At 33.0% G+C, this 14214-nt stretch overlaps 1 protein-coding gene across 1 annotated transcript in view; it reads right to left on the minus strand.

Annotated features, from left to right (window-relative positions):
- Positions 1 to 14214, minus strand: part of ROBO1 (roundabout guidance receptor 1) — a 252082-nt gene that overhangs the window by 41762 nt on the left and 196106 nt on the right. Inside the window, exons 8-16 of the mRNA XM_063305489.1 lie at positions 9859 to 9983; positions 8761 to 8932; positions 7470 to 7675; positions 7017 to 7098; positions 6710 to 6878; positions 6445 to 6611; positions 4510 to 4631; positions 3130 to 3361; positions 2270 to 2391 (exon numbers count right to left, since the gene is read on the minus strand). Coding sequence (XP_063161559.1) covers positions 2270 to 2391; positions 3130 to 3361; positions 4510 to 4631; positions 6445 to 6611; positions 6710 to 6878; positions 7017 to 7098; positions 7470 to 7675; positions 8761 to 8932; positions 9859 to 9983 — 1397 coding nt within the window. The remainder of the gene's footprint in view (positions 1 to 2269; positions 2392 to 3129; positions 3362 to 4509; positions 4632 to 6444; positions 6612 to 6709; positions 6879 to 7016; positions 7099 to 7469; positions 7676 to 8760; positions 8933 to 9858; positions 9984 to 14214) is intronic.

Here is a 14214-nt window from a genome sequence, read left to right on the forward strand (position 1 = left end):
ACCAACATGTTATCAAAACTTGTGTGTTATTCATTTCAGTAAGTTGTAATCTCCTTTTATAATTTTAAAAATTATTCAAAGAAGGAGCACCATAAAAATATAATAAAATATTGATTTAATGGACCATTTGAGGAGCAGATGTCCATTAAATCCAAATTTATGTAATTGATATAATTGCGATCATGTATAGAACTACATAACTGATGTTTTGCTTGTATATTAATTTGTCATTTGCATCATTGCAAATGATGCAAATTTAGTCAGTTGTTTAGACTGCTTTAGAGACAAAAGATTTTGTCCGCTATATGGAAGTGAAGATCGAAGTAAAATTTTCTCCAATGCATCTGAAGTCTGTTGAACTGAAGAATCAAGACTTTACTGTATACAAACATTATTGAATTATTTTTTTGTAAGGTTAGAACAGCAAACATTAAAATCAACACTTCTCCACCATTTCAATGGAAAATAATCAACAATACTAAGAATTGTTAACAGATGTCTACTAATAGATATAGCAATGGTGTAAAAACAATGTGTCCTTTGAGTTGAATTAAACTCCTGGTGACTTCACTGACTTTTTGGCAGCAATACAAAAGTGGTTTGCCACTGCCTTCTTGAAGGATGTTTCCCACAGCTTCCCAAGCTAACTTATTGCCCTGAGATTCTCTGGTATTCTTCCATTTAAATACTTACAGGATTATATCTCCACTTCAAGTTTTGAGATCAGCCAACTTTTTCTAGATATTGTCACCTAGTTGGGCTTGAAATGTAAACGTAAAGAAGTACAAAAATGCCCTCAAGAGTAAAGAAGTAGATTTCTATTTTTTTCACCATTAAGCATTGCAGTCTACCCTGCAATTTTGTAATCTACCCTATAGCCCTGATTCTCCCCAGCTGCCTAAATATTAACCATCTAAATGCTAACTGAAGCTGAGCCTGCTTAGCTTCTGAGCCTAGACAAAGTTAGCCAGTGCTGCCACTGCCAATTGGGAAAGAAAGCAAGCAGTTATACAGCAAGGTAGACATCCTGGGATGTTCATTCTGTAATTCTGTAGGCTGTTTTTTCCCTAACCCACTATTATTTTAAAAGATAGAGAGATGCAGAGCAAAAACACATGAAATAAATAATACCTATTATATTGTTTAGAGCTCTTAAAGGTTAAAAAAAAAAGAGGTAAATACAAAATAAAGCCAAATTTCACTATGTCGAAAGTCATCCAATATAAATACTATTTTACTAAATGAACTTTTAAAAGAGAGATAAATTCTCTGGATATTTACTAAATGATTATAGATATGCTACAAGTCTTTCTTTTTTTTTTTTGCAAAATTGTATGAAAAATACTTCTTTAAAACTGACTGAAATTGTCGTATTGCCTATGTTTTCATCCTTAACTGTGATTTTCTTTATTACTTTACTTTTCAGGATCTAAATTAATTGGTCAATTGCAAGATGCCTCCCTTAATTCCAGGGTCTTACCTTTAAATAAAGTTGTTGTTTTTTAATATTGGAATATAACTTAAATCAACCTTTCCCAACTGGCAGCCTCTAAAATTATCGTTCTTCAAAAGCAGTGTTTGAGATGTTGAAGATGCAAATTAAAAGTGAAGCACTTTAAAATTATATTTGCTAAAAGTGTGTTAAAAATGGGATATTTTCCTCTGAAATCAATGTCCGCTCTGGCACTGTTGAGCTTTGACTGAACAGCAGTTTAGGAGTGAAAAACGAAATATCAAGTCTATATTCACAACACTGTGGAGTATTAAATAATCAGCCCTGTCCTAATATTACTACTTACAGTAATATATAATCACATTTAGAAAACTGTTTTCCTGTAAAAAAAAAAAGCTATATAATATTATTTAGCATTATATCTCAAATTATCTTCAAGATTGCATGATTAATTAAAAGTATATTTTAATCCAGATATATTTATTTGAATTCAATTTTGTATAGCTAATTTCCCATCATTCCCATGCTTTTATTCCAATACCATTATCTTTTGGCCTATACCAGTGACTCTAAGCAAGAAAACACACACATATTTATTTTTTACTATAAACTATGACCATGTCATCAAAGTATTAACATTCTGTTAACATAAAAATAAACAAACTATATATTAATATCCTTATGAACAGAGTAACTGAAAATGTAAGATGTTCCCTACTGTTCGTTGATTTTTACCACCAGATGGAGCTAACTAACCACAAAAAAATCCTTTATCTCTAATTCCCAATAATTTGCCAAGTTACAACTATATGTCACCTTGTATTCCTGCACCATTCCATTTTGGGTGTCCTCTGGAGGAGGCTGCCAAGTTACTACAATTGCAGTGCCATTTCCATCATTCTTGGTGACTGAAACACTTTGTGGAGGAGCACTTGGAGCTTGTTTGGGGAGGAAGCACATTTATGATTAAAACAATACGTTTACTATCATTAAAGATATCTTGTAAGAGGGTACATCTAAAAAGAACAAAACTTACCTTGCAGCAGCAAGAGATGGGAGGGAGGGAGGGAGGGAGGGAAGGTAGGCAACCTGATCCTAATATTTTTTAAAAAAAAAATACTTTGTATTTTTTCTGATACAGTGCCTTTTTGTAAACTGCACCAAAAATGAGATGAAGTCAATGTTTTATTTATTTATTTATAAATTTATTCACCACCCATCTCCACCTCATGGGGGACTCTGGGCGGTTGCATAACTAAATCCTTAAAATGAATATATATATATATATATATATATATATCCCCAAGTCTGGATAGACAAGGGAAAGATGAGAGAACTCTATTGCTAAAACCAAGTATCAACTGTGGACAACTTCTGGAGCTTTTTCAATTAACTGCCACCACAAATGACCAGCATATATAGGGTGAGCTATGCAGTAAAAATCCATATTATTCATCATATACATAATGGCTATTTGTATCTGCATTGAAAAAAAATTGAAATGGGTGTTTGAACTGAACCCAAGATGTAGCAAAAACAAACACAGGCATACTTAGTAGCTGATGCTTATCACTGATATCAGAGATACATGGAAAAAGAAAGCTAATAATGAAACTGAGTTAGAAGAATACTTTAAAAAGAAAAAGAAAAACTAAGGCAGCCATGCTACTACTTGCCTTCTTCCAGAGTTTTTGCAAATTTCACTTCACTATCAGCTCCTTGAAATTCATTAAAAAAAGGTCGAGCCTTAATTTCGTAGTTCACTCCTTTTTTGAGTTCAGGAATTACAATGCTGTTTTTTGTTGGTGTCCTCACTTCAAAAATCAACCATTCAGATTCGCCTTGAGATGAAGCTGTTGGCCTGTACAGAATTTTATATCCCTGAATATATTGGGATTGTTGGTCAACCTAACATTAAAGATAGAACACCCATATTAAATAGTAAAAAATATAAATGGAATACCATGTTATCCAACATTATTTACATACTTAATTTCTTAGGTTATATGTTCAATATTGTGTGTGAGTGTGAGCATTCTTCACTACCTTTCAAGAGTAAAGTTCTCAAATTATCTAGTAAAAAGAGCACACACAAGTCTTATTAAATAATATCAGAATCTAATAAAATACTATTTTAAAGTGCCCTACAACAATTTCAGCAACTCAGGCATTCATTTTAGCTTTTCTACTATTTAACAACATTAGTTGATTCAGAACAGATATGTAAAAGGAAGTGGCCATCTCGTATAAATGCAGATGTCAGCAAGTGGCAACAGTTGGCTGACTTTGGAAGCTGACCAGGGTCTGAAATGGGATTTGCCCAGTGAATCCCAGGTCTGCAGCCTAGGCTGGGAAACTGAAAAACAGGAAAGCAATTGCAGCCACTATGTATTATTTCCAAGAAAACTGTACAGACACGTCCATGAAGTCACTATGAGTTAAATTTGACTTGAAGCAGATTTTACCTTTATAAATCCAGAGCCATTCTTTGGGTAACTATAATCAAGTCAATAGTCTAAAGGATGTCCCAGATATAATAAAAGCCACTATATATTTTGGAAAGAGAAAAAAGAATAGAAACTAATACTATAAAGGAAAAGATGGATAACTTTATAAAATAATAAATAATAAAATTAATTTCAAGTGACTTTTAATGCTGTCCACAATGAATATAAAAGTATTTCTCAGAGAGAAGGAAACAATGTATTGATAATTTGTAATGATAAGTCATAAAGTGTAAACATGCTTTGAGCACAGTACTGAATCAGATTTGAAATGGAAACTAGTATAATATATAAATAATTAATCCACCTATATTATGGATTAATCTTGGCTTTTACCCTTTGACTTCTGACTTTACTGTCAAGAAGACTTTACTCTGGTTGTCCTAACCAGAGCTCATTAAATATCACTTTTAGAGCCACTATGAATACTGAGTTCTACCGCACATTAAGGTAGTGAGGGGGAGGTACCAGCAATGCATTATTGCATTTTGGTATTCTTTGAGAACTGTCTTTCAATTGGCCACTCCATCTTGCTGCTGTTGATGTACTTACTGTCCAGTGAACTTCAATAGAAGAGGAAGAAAGAATTGTAGGATTATGGAGATGTAGGACAACATCACCCAGCTCTCTTTGTACTTGTTTGTGATCCACACCCTGATTTGTTGGAGGAACATCTGCAACAATTTTAACAAATTATTTTTATCTTTAAACATGACAGTGTTGAAAACTGATCTGCATCTACTAGATAGCAGTAGCAGAATTTTAATATAAGAATGTCTTTTAAAATTAATTTTTACTTAATTTGTATTGATGTTCATCTATAACAGATAATAATAATTAAAATCAGAATTAAAGTGCAAATGAAAAGAAGGGGAAACAAAACAAAAGAATAATACATTTTTGTATCTAGCTACAACAAAATCATTGACAAGTATCCAACAAATAAGAAGGATCATTCTATCTAAATCACAATAGTTTTAACCATGATTTGCTGAATAACTCACAGGGGCTGATTTGACCCTAATACTAAGCTACCAAATAAGCAAACAAAATGGCTTACATGGAATAGTTGAAAAAGCATAAGGTAAAGGGCATACAATAGACATATATCAGGCCATCTGAATAGTCTTCTAAATCCATAGTATTTTTAATACTTTTTTTTCTATTATGTCTATTAAAATTGAAAATCTCAAACTATTCTAATAAAATTAAAACTTTACTGTCAGTAGACCAAAGTAGGAAAAATTGATACAGAATTGTTCTCTTAAACTATACATTCAAAGTCCCATTAATTATAGTCATGGTCTCATTAAAACTCACTCATGGTGTCATCTCAGAATCTTTACTTCCAATTTAATCCTAAAAAAACCCTCAATGTCTCTAAATTTTGGTATTTCTAGAAATCAAGTCTATCAATTTCTCCCTCTTGCTTCAGATATTACATCACATAACCATTCTATTCTTCAGAGACCCCTCTGTATTTCTGTCTGTCTGTCATTCATTCATTCATATGTTACTGGAAAAAAGTAACATTCATTAAAATCCATTTTGTTTAGAAATGGAGATAAATGGAAACCACTGACTATTCAAACTAATTGGTTTGCTTGTTTACTAGTTAAGGTATCTTTATATGCTATAGTTTATACTTGTTATAATAATGTAACATTCACTTCTAAAAAAAACAACCACCCTATGGCATGAATTTAAAAATAAGAATAATTTAGATGAACTGGCCCTATCTACTTTAGTTTTAGTTGCCTTCTCCCAATTTCAACCCCATGATCCCATCAGATGAACTTCAGAGTTGAGGAGTTAATGCTGTAATGGTGTGTAAAAATTGTCATATTCAAGTCTATGTACACTTTTAAAGGACAAATGTTATATAAGAAATAAATACTGTAAATGAATTATAAAAGGTTAAAAGTATCTAATTAGTAAATGCAAATAATGTTCCTATTTTTTAAAAAAATCTTAACTTTCTTAATATATATCTAGGAATTTATTTCACTCTATGCATACCCATACATGATACTCTGAATAGAGTTATGTGTGTCTTCAAATATTGGAATATGTGTATCTAAATCATTACGCAGCTAATGTAAATTAAAGCAGGCAGTATTAGAGTTGTCTCTCTTGATTAGATTGTACTGCACCGTACTGGCTCATATGATATTAGCAACTGTACTTATACAAGTTTTTTCTACTTTTATCAACGGGTATTATGTGCTACTGTTCCACAAGCTGTGTCTTCTGAGAATTATGGACACATATGGAATAGTTTCTTCAGAAAGAGAAAAAATATACATTTTTGGCTTGCATTCTTTAATTTACTTATGTATATAAAACAAAGCTTTACTAAGGTTTCTCCAAATTGTATTAATTGACTAAAGTTGGGTCATATGATTTCTTGTATCAACCTCCCCAGTATAATTATGTAATTGTGATATGTATCTTACACACATTCACACACACACAGAAACATTTTACCTTGAGTTTTCACTGGGTCAGCTATCTGGCTGGGATCACTAATTCCATATGCATTGGCTGCACGCACGAGGAACAGATAAATTGCATTTGGTTTCAGCCCTTTTACTGCAAATGTTTCTTTTTTCACGTTTTCTGCTACAGTTTGCCAGCTGCTACCAGCTGCATGGCTAAGAAGACAAAATATACAAACCAAACAGGTTGGTGCATGCCTCTGATTTAACAGTCTTTAAACAAACACAACCACAACACATGAAAGGCATAATACCTGAAGGCATCTATTATATAAGAGGTTGGAGTTGCACCTGAATTCAAATTAGGTTTCCATGACAGGGTTACTGTATTTCTTCTGACATCAGTAATTTCAGGTTTTGATGGTGCACTAGGAATCAAATTAGGGTCAGTAGGTCGTGGTGGCTGCACTGGAATGCCAAATTCTAAAAAATAAAAACATTTATTATTAATTGCTGAATAGCATCTACTGTACTCACATTAATATGCTGAATTTATTACACAGAAACTATTAGCTTATACTTAAAGTTCTTTTCTTTTCTCAGGAATCCTGATTAATTTACCTTGAACTTCAATGTAAGCACTCCATGATGCTTCACCACTTGAGGTTGAGGCAATACATGTGTACCGACCAGAGTCACCCAGCTGAAAAATAAACAGGTTTTTGAAATAACAAGAGGTGAACCCGGGGTCTTTCCTGTTCTAGTCCACTTCCATAACCAATACACCACATTGGCTTTCTTCAGATTTATGTGCTACCTAATGAATAAGAGTTAAAATAAATACCCTATACGTTTTATTAGAAAAAAAGAAGGCATTCATATAAAGAAGGCACCATAAATTGAACAAAGAATGGGAATGCAGATGAAAATAAAGGTGATAAATAGAGCTAATTAACAATTCATAAATTTTAGTATCAGAGATATCAACATTCAGAACCTCAAGGCAAATACCAAAGAGAAGTAAATACTACCCACTCACCCACCCACATACAGAAAACACATATTTCAAACTACCTTGGCATATCGAATCTGTAATGCCCCAGATTCCAGCTGCTTGATTCGGGAATCCTGAGTGGAGATAAGGATGCCATCTTTCCTCCAGAGGATTATGGGCATTAGAGTGCCTGTAGCTACACAGTTGAGTATTAAAGTACCATCTACAGCTACAGTTTGATTGACAGGACCCTGTCGAATGACAGGGGGAGGTCGGTCTACAATCACTGGCAGAAGAAAATGAAGAAATGATGTTCATAACGGGAAGCACTTTTGAAGTCATTTAAGCAACAGCAAATACTTTGGGGATTAAAATATAATTAAACATAATCTGATTATTATCATAATTGGAAAAAGTGTCATATTCTTCCTATTCTTCACTTAGCTCTTTAATCTCAAAAGAAATAATAATTCAGAATTAAGTTATCCTACTTCTTGAAAGGTCTCCATTATGTCTTTATTTACTTGAGCAATTTAGCATTTCTAAATTAAGGTTTCAGAGTGGGGTCAGTCTGACATATTCAACATTATTTTTAGTCTCTTTATTGTCTTAGATTATTATTGTCATTAATAATTAGTGAAAATACTGATTAGTGAGATCAGTATTTGAATGTGAATTGATATGATTTACAAAAAAGGACTATTTATGATTTTTGCTTATCCAATAAGCAGATTCAAAAAAGTTACCCTAATTTCTTGTACCATAACATGCCATGATATTTTTATTAGTTTAGTATTTTTTATACTATGTAAATAAGTGAGAAGAAATGCATACAGCATTTTCAGTTCTTTACCTAAAATATAAAAAGGTCCAAAGTATATATGTGGTTTTTTTGCACTGTAAAAAAAGTATGCTTTTACAGTATGCTTATTATACTTTTTTTTCTGATAATTTTCTGACATAAACAAATCTATGGCCTTCAGACCATGATTAAAAATCATGCATTGGCATAATCATACAATCCAGATAAACTAAATGATATAATAAAAATATTAAACATACTTATAATTACTTCACACATTTAATGTTTAATTAAAATTCAATTGTATTGAAACAAATGTTCTTGATAAATAAGAATTTATTAGATAATTATTCAATTAATATTAGCCTGACCCAGGCCATTATTCAATTAACATTGGCCTGACCATTACCTTATATTTTAGGTAAGGGACATGTAGATATTATAAGGCTGTTGATTTCCAGCTTCATAAATGCCTTATTTACCAGTAGCAGACAGCATAAAGATGCAGAATTATAAATATTTAATCCCAAAATATTGCTACATTATTAGCAATGTAAACATAAACTTACCATCAGTTACCTCTAAATATGCTTTTGTTGTGATGCTTCCTGCTACATTTAAAGTCTGGCAGATATAATATCCAACATCAGATCTCTGGACATTTGTAATTGTAAGATCACCCGTCTGAGAGACTGAAAACCGGTTAGAAGACTGAGGAGGTTGGTAGGAGAACAGCAAGTTCTAGAATATAAAGAAGTAGAAAAAACTGCAGGTATTGAATGTATTAGTAGACCCAGATATGGTAAACCTAGCTGACCTTGGTTGATCTTGAAAATAAAGTAAGTAGGATTGGACCAGATGCAAAACCACCAGGAAATCCCAGGGCTGTATGCTATACTGGAAAGTTGTAAAAAAAAAAAAATCCCAGAAGAAATCAATAGCAAACTATGATTGTACTTTTGCCAAGAAAACTACATGGGTATGCCCTGTAGTTACCAGGGGTCAAGCTTGACTTGAGGGAAACTTTCCTTAATATAATCCATATGTTGTTATATCGGCCTGAAGCTTCTGGTATGGAATTTTGTGGCACTGCTAAGGAGTAGAGGAGACTGTACCATGTTTACATATAAATCATTTTTTTCTTTTTAGACAAATTAATAGAAGATATGGGTGTGTATGTGTGATTATGTGTGTATAATGTTCATGTATGAATTTGTGTGAATATTTGATGCTAATGATAAATGGAAAGGTCACCACTTTCCTTGGTTTCTGTTTGAGAAACAGAATATGCTTGACTGCTGATGCAGCAAGACATTTATTATTTCTGCATTCCAATACATACAATGCCCACACAGAAACATGAACAAAATGAATGCAAATAATAGGATTATATATGTATTGTATAATCAGAATTCTTCCACCATTTCCAATCATGTACTGAAGCTTTCTTTACTGTTGAGAGAGAACAGTGAGATTGTTTTCCAAGTATTCAATGAATATTTCTTCGCTGAATCATCAACAATTTATTATGTACAGTAGATTGATCAGGAATCTACAGATCATTTTTCCATTTAATAGGGATTCAGTCATAAGATTGGTTTTACTGAAATTGTTTTGATACTTTTATTCATTAATAGTTTACATTATGTAATTGCAATTTCTTTTACCTGGCTTCCTTCTCTTCGCCAAAATATTGCTGGTTGAGGGTTTCCAGTTGCTTCACACTGGAAAGTGACAGTTCTACCCAGTGTAGCTACCTGGTCTCGAGGTTTCACAACAAAATGTGGTGGCTCTGAAGAAGTGAAGTCAAACCACAAGGATCCATCACTAACTTAGTTTAATTAATTTCTAGCTATTTCAGAAATTGACATCAAAGTTCCCTATGGAAATTGAAATGTATACATGCAATTGAATATATGTGTCTATCTTGGTGGTGCTAGGCCTAACATGTAAATAAAGACATACAACAGAGGCTGCTTTTTTTTTTTTTTTGGCCATCTGTAAATGTTAAGGAAGAAAGGTGCCAACGCCTCTTCTGTTTCTTCTCACCAGTCATGTTAACATGCAGAGTCGCTGCTGCACTCAATAAGAAATGCAGCTGAAAGCTTAATGGTGCTTAAAAAATAAAACCCAGTCACACAAAAATCTCTGGTTACAAAACTAGGGGGAAAAAGCTTCAGCAATGCAGTACATTAATCAAAACTTTAATGGAGATATTAAAGATGGCCGACACTAAAATGGGTTAGGTATTTAAAAAAGAAGACTGCCTCACATCTTGCCATGTTAATTTCCAATGACTTTCCTTTTTATGATGAAGATCGTGATCCACTTCAATATGGGTTCAATAATGAATGAAGGCGACAAATAACATATCCTTGCTATAGTTTATAAAATTTGATTAACATTATAGTTTGCAGCCTTTCTCCAGTCTCAAAAAAACATGTTTCTTAAGAGGATTTTTACGAAAGGATGAGAAGACTTCCTATCATTTAAAAAGAACGTTTAAAGGGTAGCATTTTTATAGATCATATAAAAGGATAAGATACATTTGCTTCACAAACAGCAATGATACTTACTTAAAAACAACAGCGACACCCAAGATAATTTACAAAATGATTGCAAATTCATTGTTAAGATCCATACAGTCTACAAGTTATTTAAGAGGTTCCATAATAGGTTTGATTTTGATTTAGAAATGGATACCCATTTTTTTTTCAATTTAACTCAGAGCCCTAGGATTGCTGCTGTATAGATTATATACATTTAAAAATATTTTGTGTAATTAGTGAAGAGGAATGAATTTAAAGCTATGGTGAAGCAGATTAAATTGTTCATTTACATAGTTAGAACATGTTCAAACAAAACATACATGTAAATTAAGGCAAAATTGAAACATCTGTTCATCTTGATATTATAAATACTGCCAGTATTGTCCAAACTGTTTTATTTATACAAATTGCTACTTCATGTAATGGTAAACAGAACATCAAAAATTATGCTATGGCAGTTATGTACATTAAGTGTAACTGACCTGGAATAGGAAACAAACAAACAAAAATCCCAGTCTTAAAACAAAACAAAACAAAAACCTCTTCTAATCTTCTTTTATCTGCCACCCCCAAAAGAGAATAGTATCAAAATGAAATAAAAGGAAACAAAAAGGAAAGGAAAGGAAAAAAAAAGGGCTTAAATTTTTCTTTCCCATCTGAAAGAAATGCCTTTTCTCACCGCCCCTCTTCTTTATTGAGAATTACATCAACTATGAGCCCCACTGGAAGAACATGCCCCCAGAGATACAGACGGCACCCATTCTCCTGGAGTTCTGAAAGGCCCTTAAGACCTAGCTCTATTCCCAGGCCTGGGATTAGTGTATTTATGGAGCCCCTGCTTTGTTTTGTTTTGTTTTTGTTCATTTGCTTTTTAGTTCAGATATATACACACACACACACACTTATTTATTTATTTATTTAATTTGTATGAATGCCTATCTCAAACAAGTGACTATGGATGGCAAACAATCATAAAATCAATTAAAAATCATATAAAATGAATGAATGAATGAATGAATGAATAAATAAATGCATACATTGTGTTTCATTGTTATGTTTTAACTGCTTTAATTGCATATTTTTATGTTGTATGCCACCCAGAGTCTTTTGGAGTGGACAGGCATAATAAATCTAAGCAAGAGTGAGAGTAACAGTGAGAATAAGAATAAGATTGGTAGAACAAACTCCTTCTTCTACCTCCTTCCTGGATATTCTTCAAATTGTTCCAAATATTTGAAGTATGGGGAAGTGCCATTATATTCAACCAAGTTTCGTGACACATAAAGGTATGAAAAAGTGGCAACATAGCGACTCTCTCTAGGTTTGGAAGCTAAGCAGAGTCAGGTTAGAACCTGGATGGAAAATATTGAGGATTGTAGGCTAAACTGAAAAGTGAAGTAAAATAAACAAAAATAAGCAAAAAACCCTCTTGGAAGGAAGCTATGGGAAGTCACCTCCATAATCTGTATTGCTGTCAAGAATCTACACAGATGTGACATGGAAGCCAACAGAAGTCTAAGCCAACTTGAAGGACCTCTTACCTTCATTACTAGTATGTCATACACAGTAATATTTTACAGTGACACACCAAAATTACTTGTCTCTTTAGAATTTTCAGAGCACTGGTTATTTTTAAAAACATTTTAGTCAACATTTTTCCTAATAGCATAGAAATGCAAATGTAAAAGAACACACAAGCAACTATAGATTTTTAAAAAGTAGTTCTATATTCTTTTATGTGATATGGCTTTTCTATATTCATTAGCATCATGTAGTTAAACTGTGATGAGATCCAGAAAAGAAACTAAGCTGTCTAGATATCATTTCATAAATGATTTCTAAGAAATACAAATAGATTTCAAAGAAGCAACTCAAAAACCAACCAACCAACCAACCACCTGTTCTAGTTTTCCTGCCAAAATTCTATTTTTGTTTTTGTTTTTTAAATGTTACAGCCATTTGGATTCTTTCCCAAGTTAGCTTATAATATATTTCAGCTCTATCTTTTCTGAAACTTATTCTGGGTCTTGGTATTGTGTGTGTGTGTGTGTGTGTGTGTGTTCATACACCTCACCAGTACACATATATAGTGATCTGGTCTGCATCAGGTCATTCCTAGAACTGTGACATTGATCTTACTAAAAATTCCTCAAAGTTATGGCAATATGTAGTATAACATCCCATAAGAAACCAAATTGGTACAAATAACAATTCACTTTTGTTTTTGTGTAACAACTGATGAGAAGGAATTTAGTATAATAGAATTGAACAACAAGGCTGACTGCCTATTCAGTGAAGGAAGTAAAATTAATCTTCACAGGTGGCTACCCAACCTCTATTTAAAAATATAGAGTGATCTGAAACCTATCCCTTGACTTCTAACTGTGGTTACTGTTGTTGTTTTTCCTAATGTTTAAGAGTTTTAATTCAGAACTATTAACCATGTCAGTCCACCTTTAGCTCTTCTCCCATTTTGTTCTTATAATTTTCACTTGTACACAATTTTTCCAACAGAGCTTTCGATGGAGAACTTTATATTAGTTCTAACTACTACAATTTGGGTCATATCATCTTATGCATCATGGTGGTTCATTAAGCAATGGCCTAAAGAGAATGCAGGCTTTTTTTCCCCCATTCTTCAAATTATGGGAATAGCAACTTGATCTGATGTATGGAGTGGCTAAACCAGTGTTTCTCTATCTTGGCAACTTTAAGATGTGTTCAATTCCCAGAATTTCTCAGCTAGCAAGAGAATTCTGGGAGTTGAAGTCCATGCATCTTAAAGTTGCCAAGGTTGAGAAACACTGGGCTAAACTAATGCAGAATTTAAATTGGGATAAGGTAGGGAAAAGGGAAGGGAAGACAGACTGGTTTTGCAGATGCAGGTTGCATATGAGACAGATTACAAGTACCATAACAATAACTTTGATGAGTTAAATCCCATTGAATTTGCTGAGACCTTATAAGAAGCCTGAAACATTTTAATGTGAGTTCAACAACCTCTTGTTCAATTGTGCTGTTAAAATTTCTTTTCTGTGAAATGGCTACTTTGAAGTCTGTAATGGTAGTATCTTGGGAAGTTGAAATGCTTTGATATTACCTTGTCTTTGTTTTGAGTCCTGATGCAAACTTGTTTCTGTTAATTTATGGACAAAGTTTGTCCTGTTTGTCCTATGTAGAATCCAAAAGGACACTGCTGGCAAATTAAGGCATTATCAAATTAGTGGAAGAACATGTGAAGGTGACTCTAATCTAGTATGTGTAGCTATTGGGGCCTGTGATTGTGCTGTTGGTGTAAATGTGAGGATAAAATATATGGGGGCTGGGTTTGTTGCAGGGTTAGTTCATATATTAGCATTTTTTCCCCCAGTGGATTTTTATTGTTGTTCCTTTGAGAATCTTCTTCAGGTTGGGTGATTGTCTGTCTGCAAGTATGGGCCTACCATATAATGCCTGAGAAAATGCAGCATCATA

The sequence above is a fragment of the Candoia aspera genome, chromosome 5 (assembly GCF_035149785.1).
Source record: "Candoia aspera isolate rCanAsp1 chromosome 5, rCanAsp1.hap2, whole genome shotgun sequence".
Lineage (NCBI taxonomy): Eukaryota > Metazoa > Chordata > Lepidosauria > Squamata > Boidae > Candoia > Candoia aspera.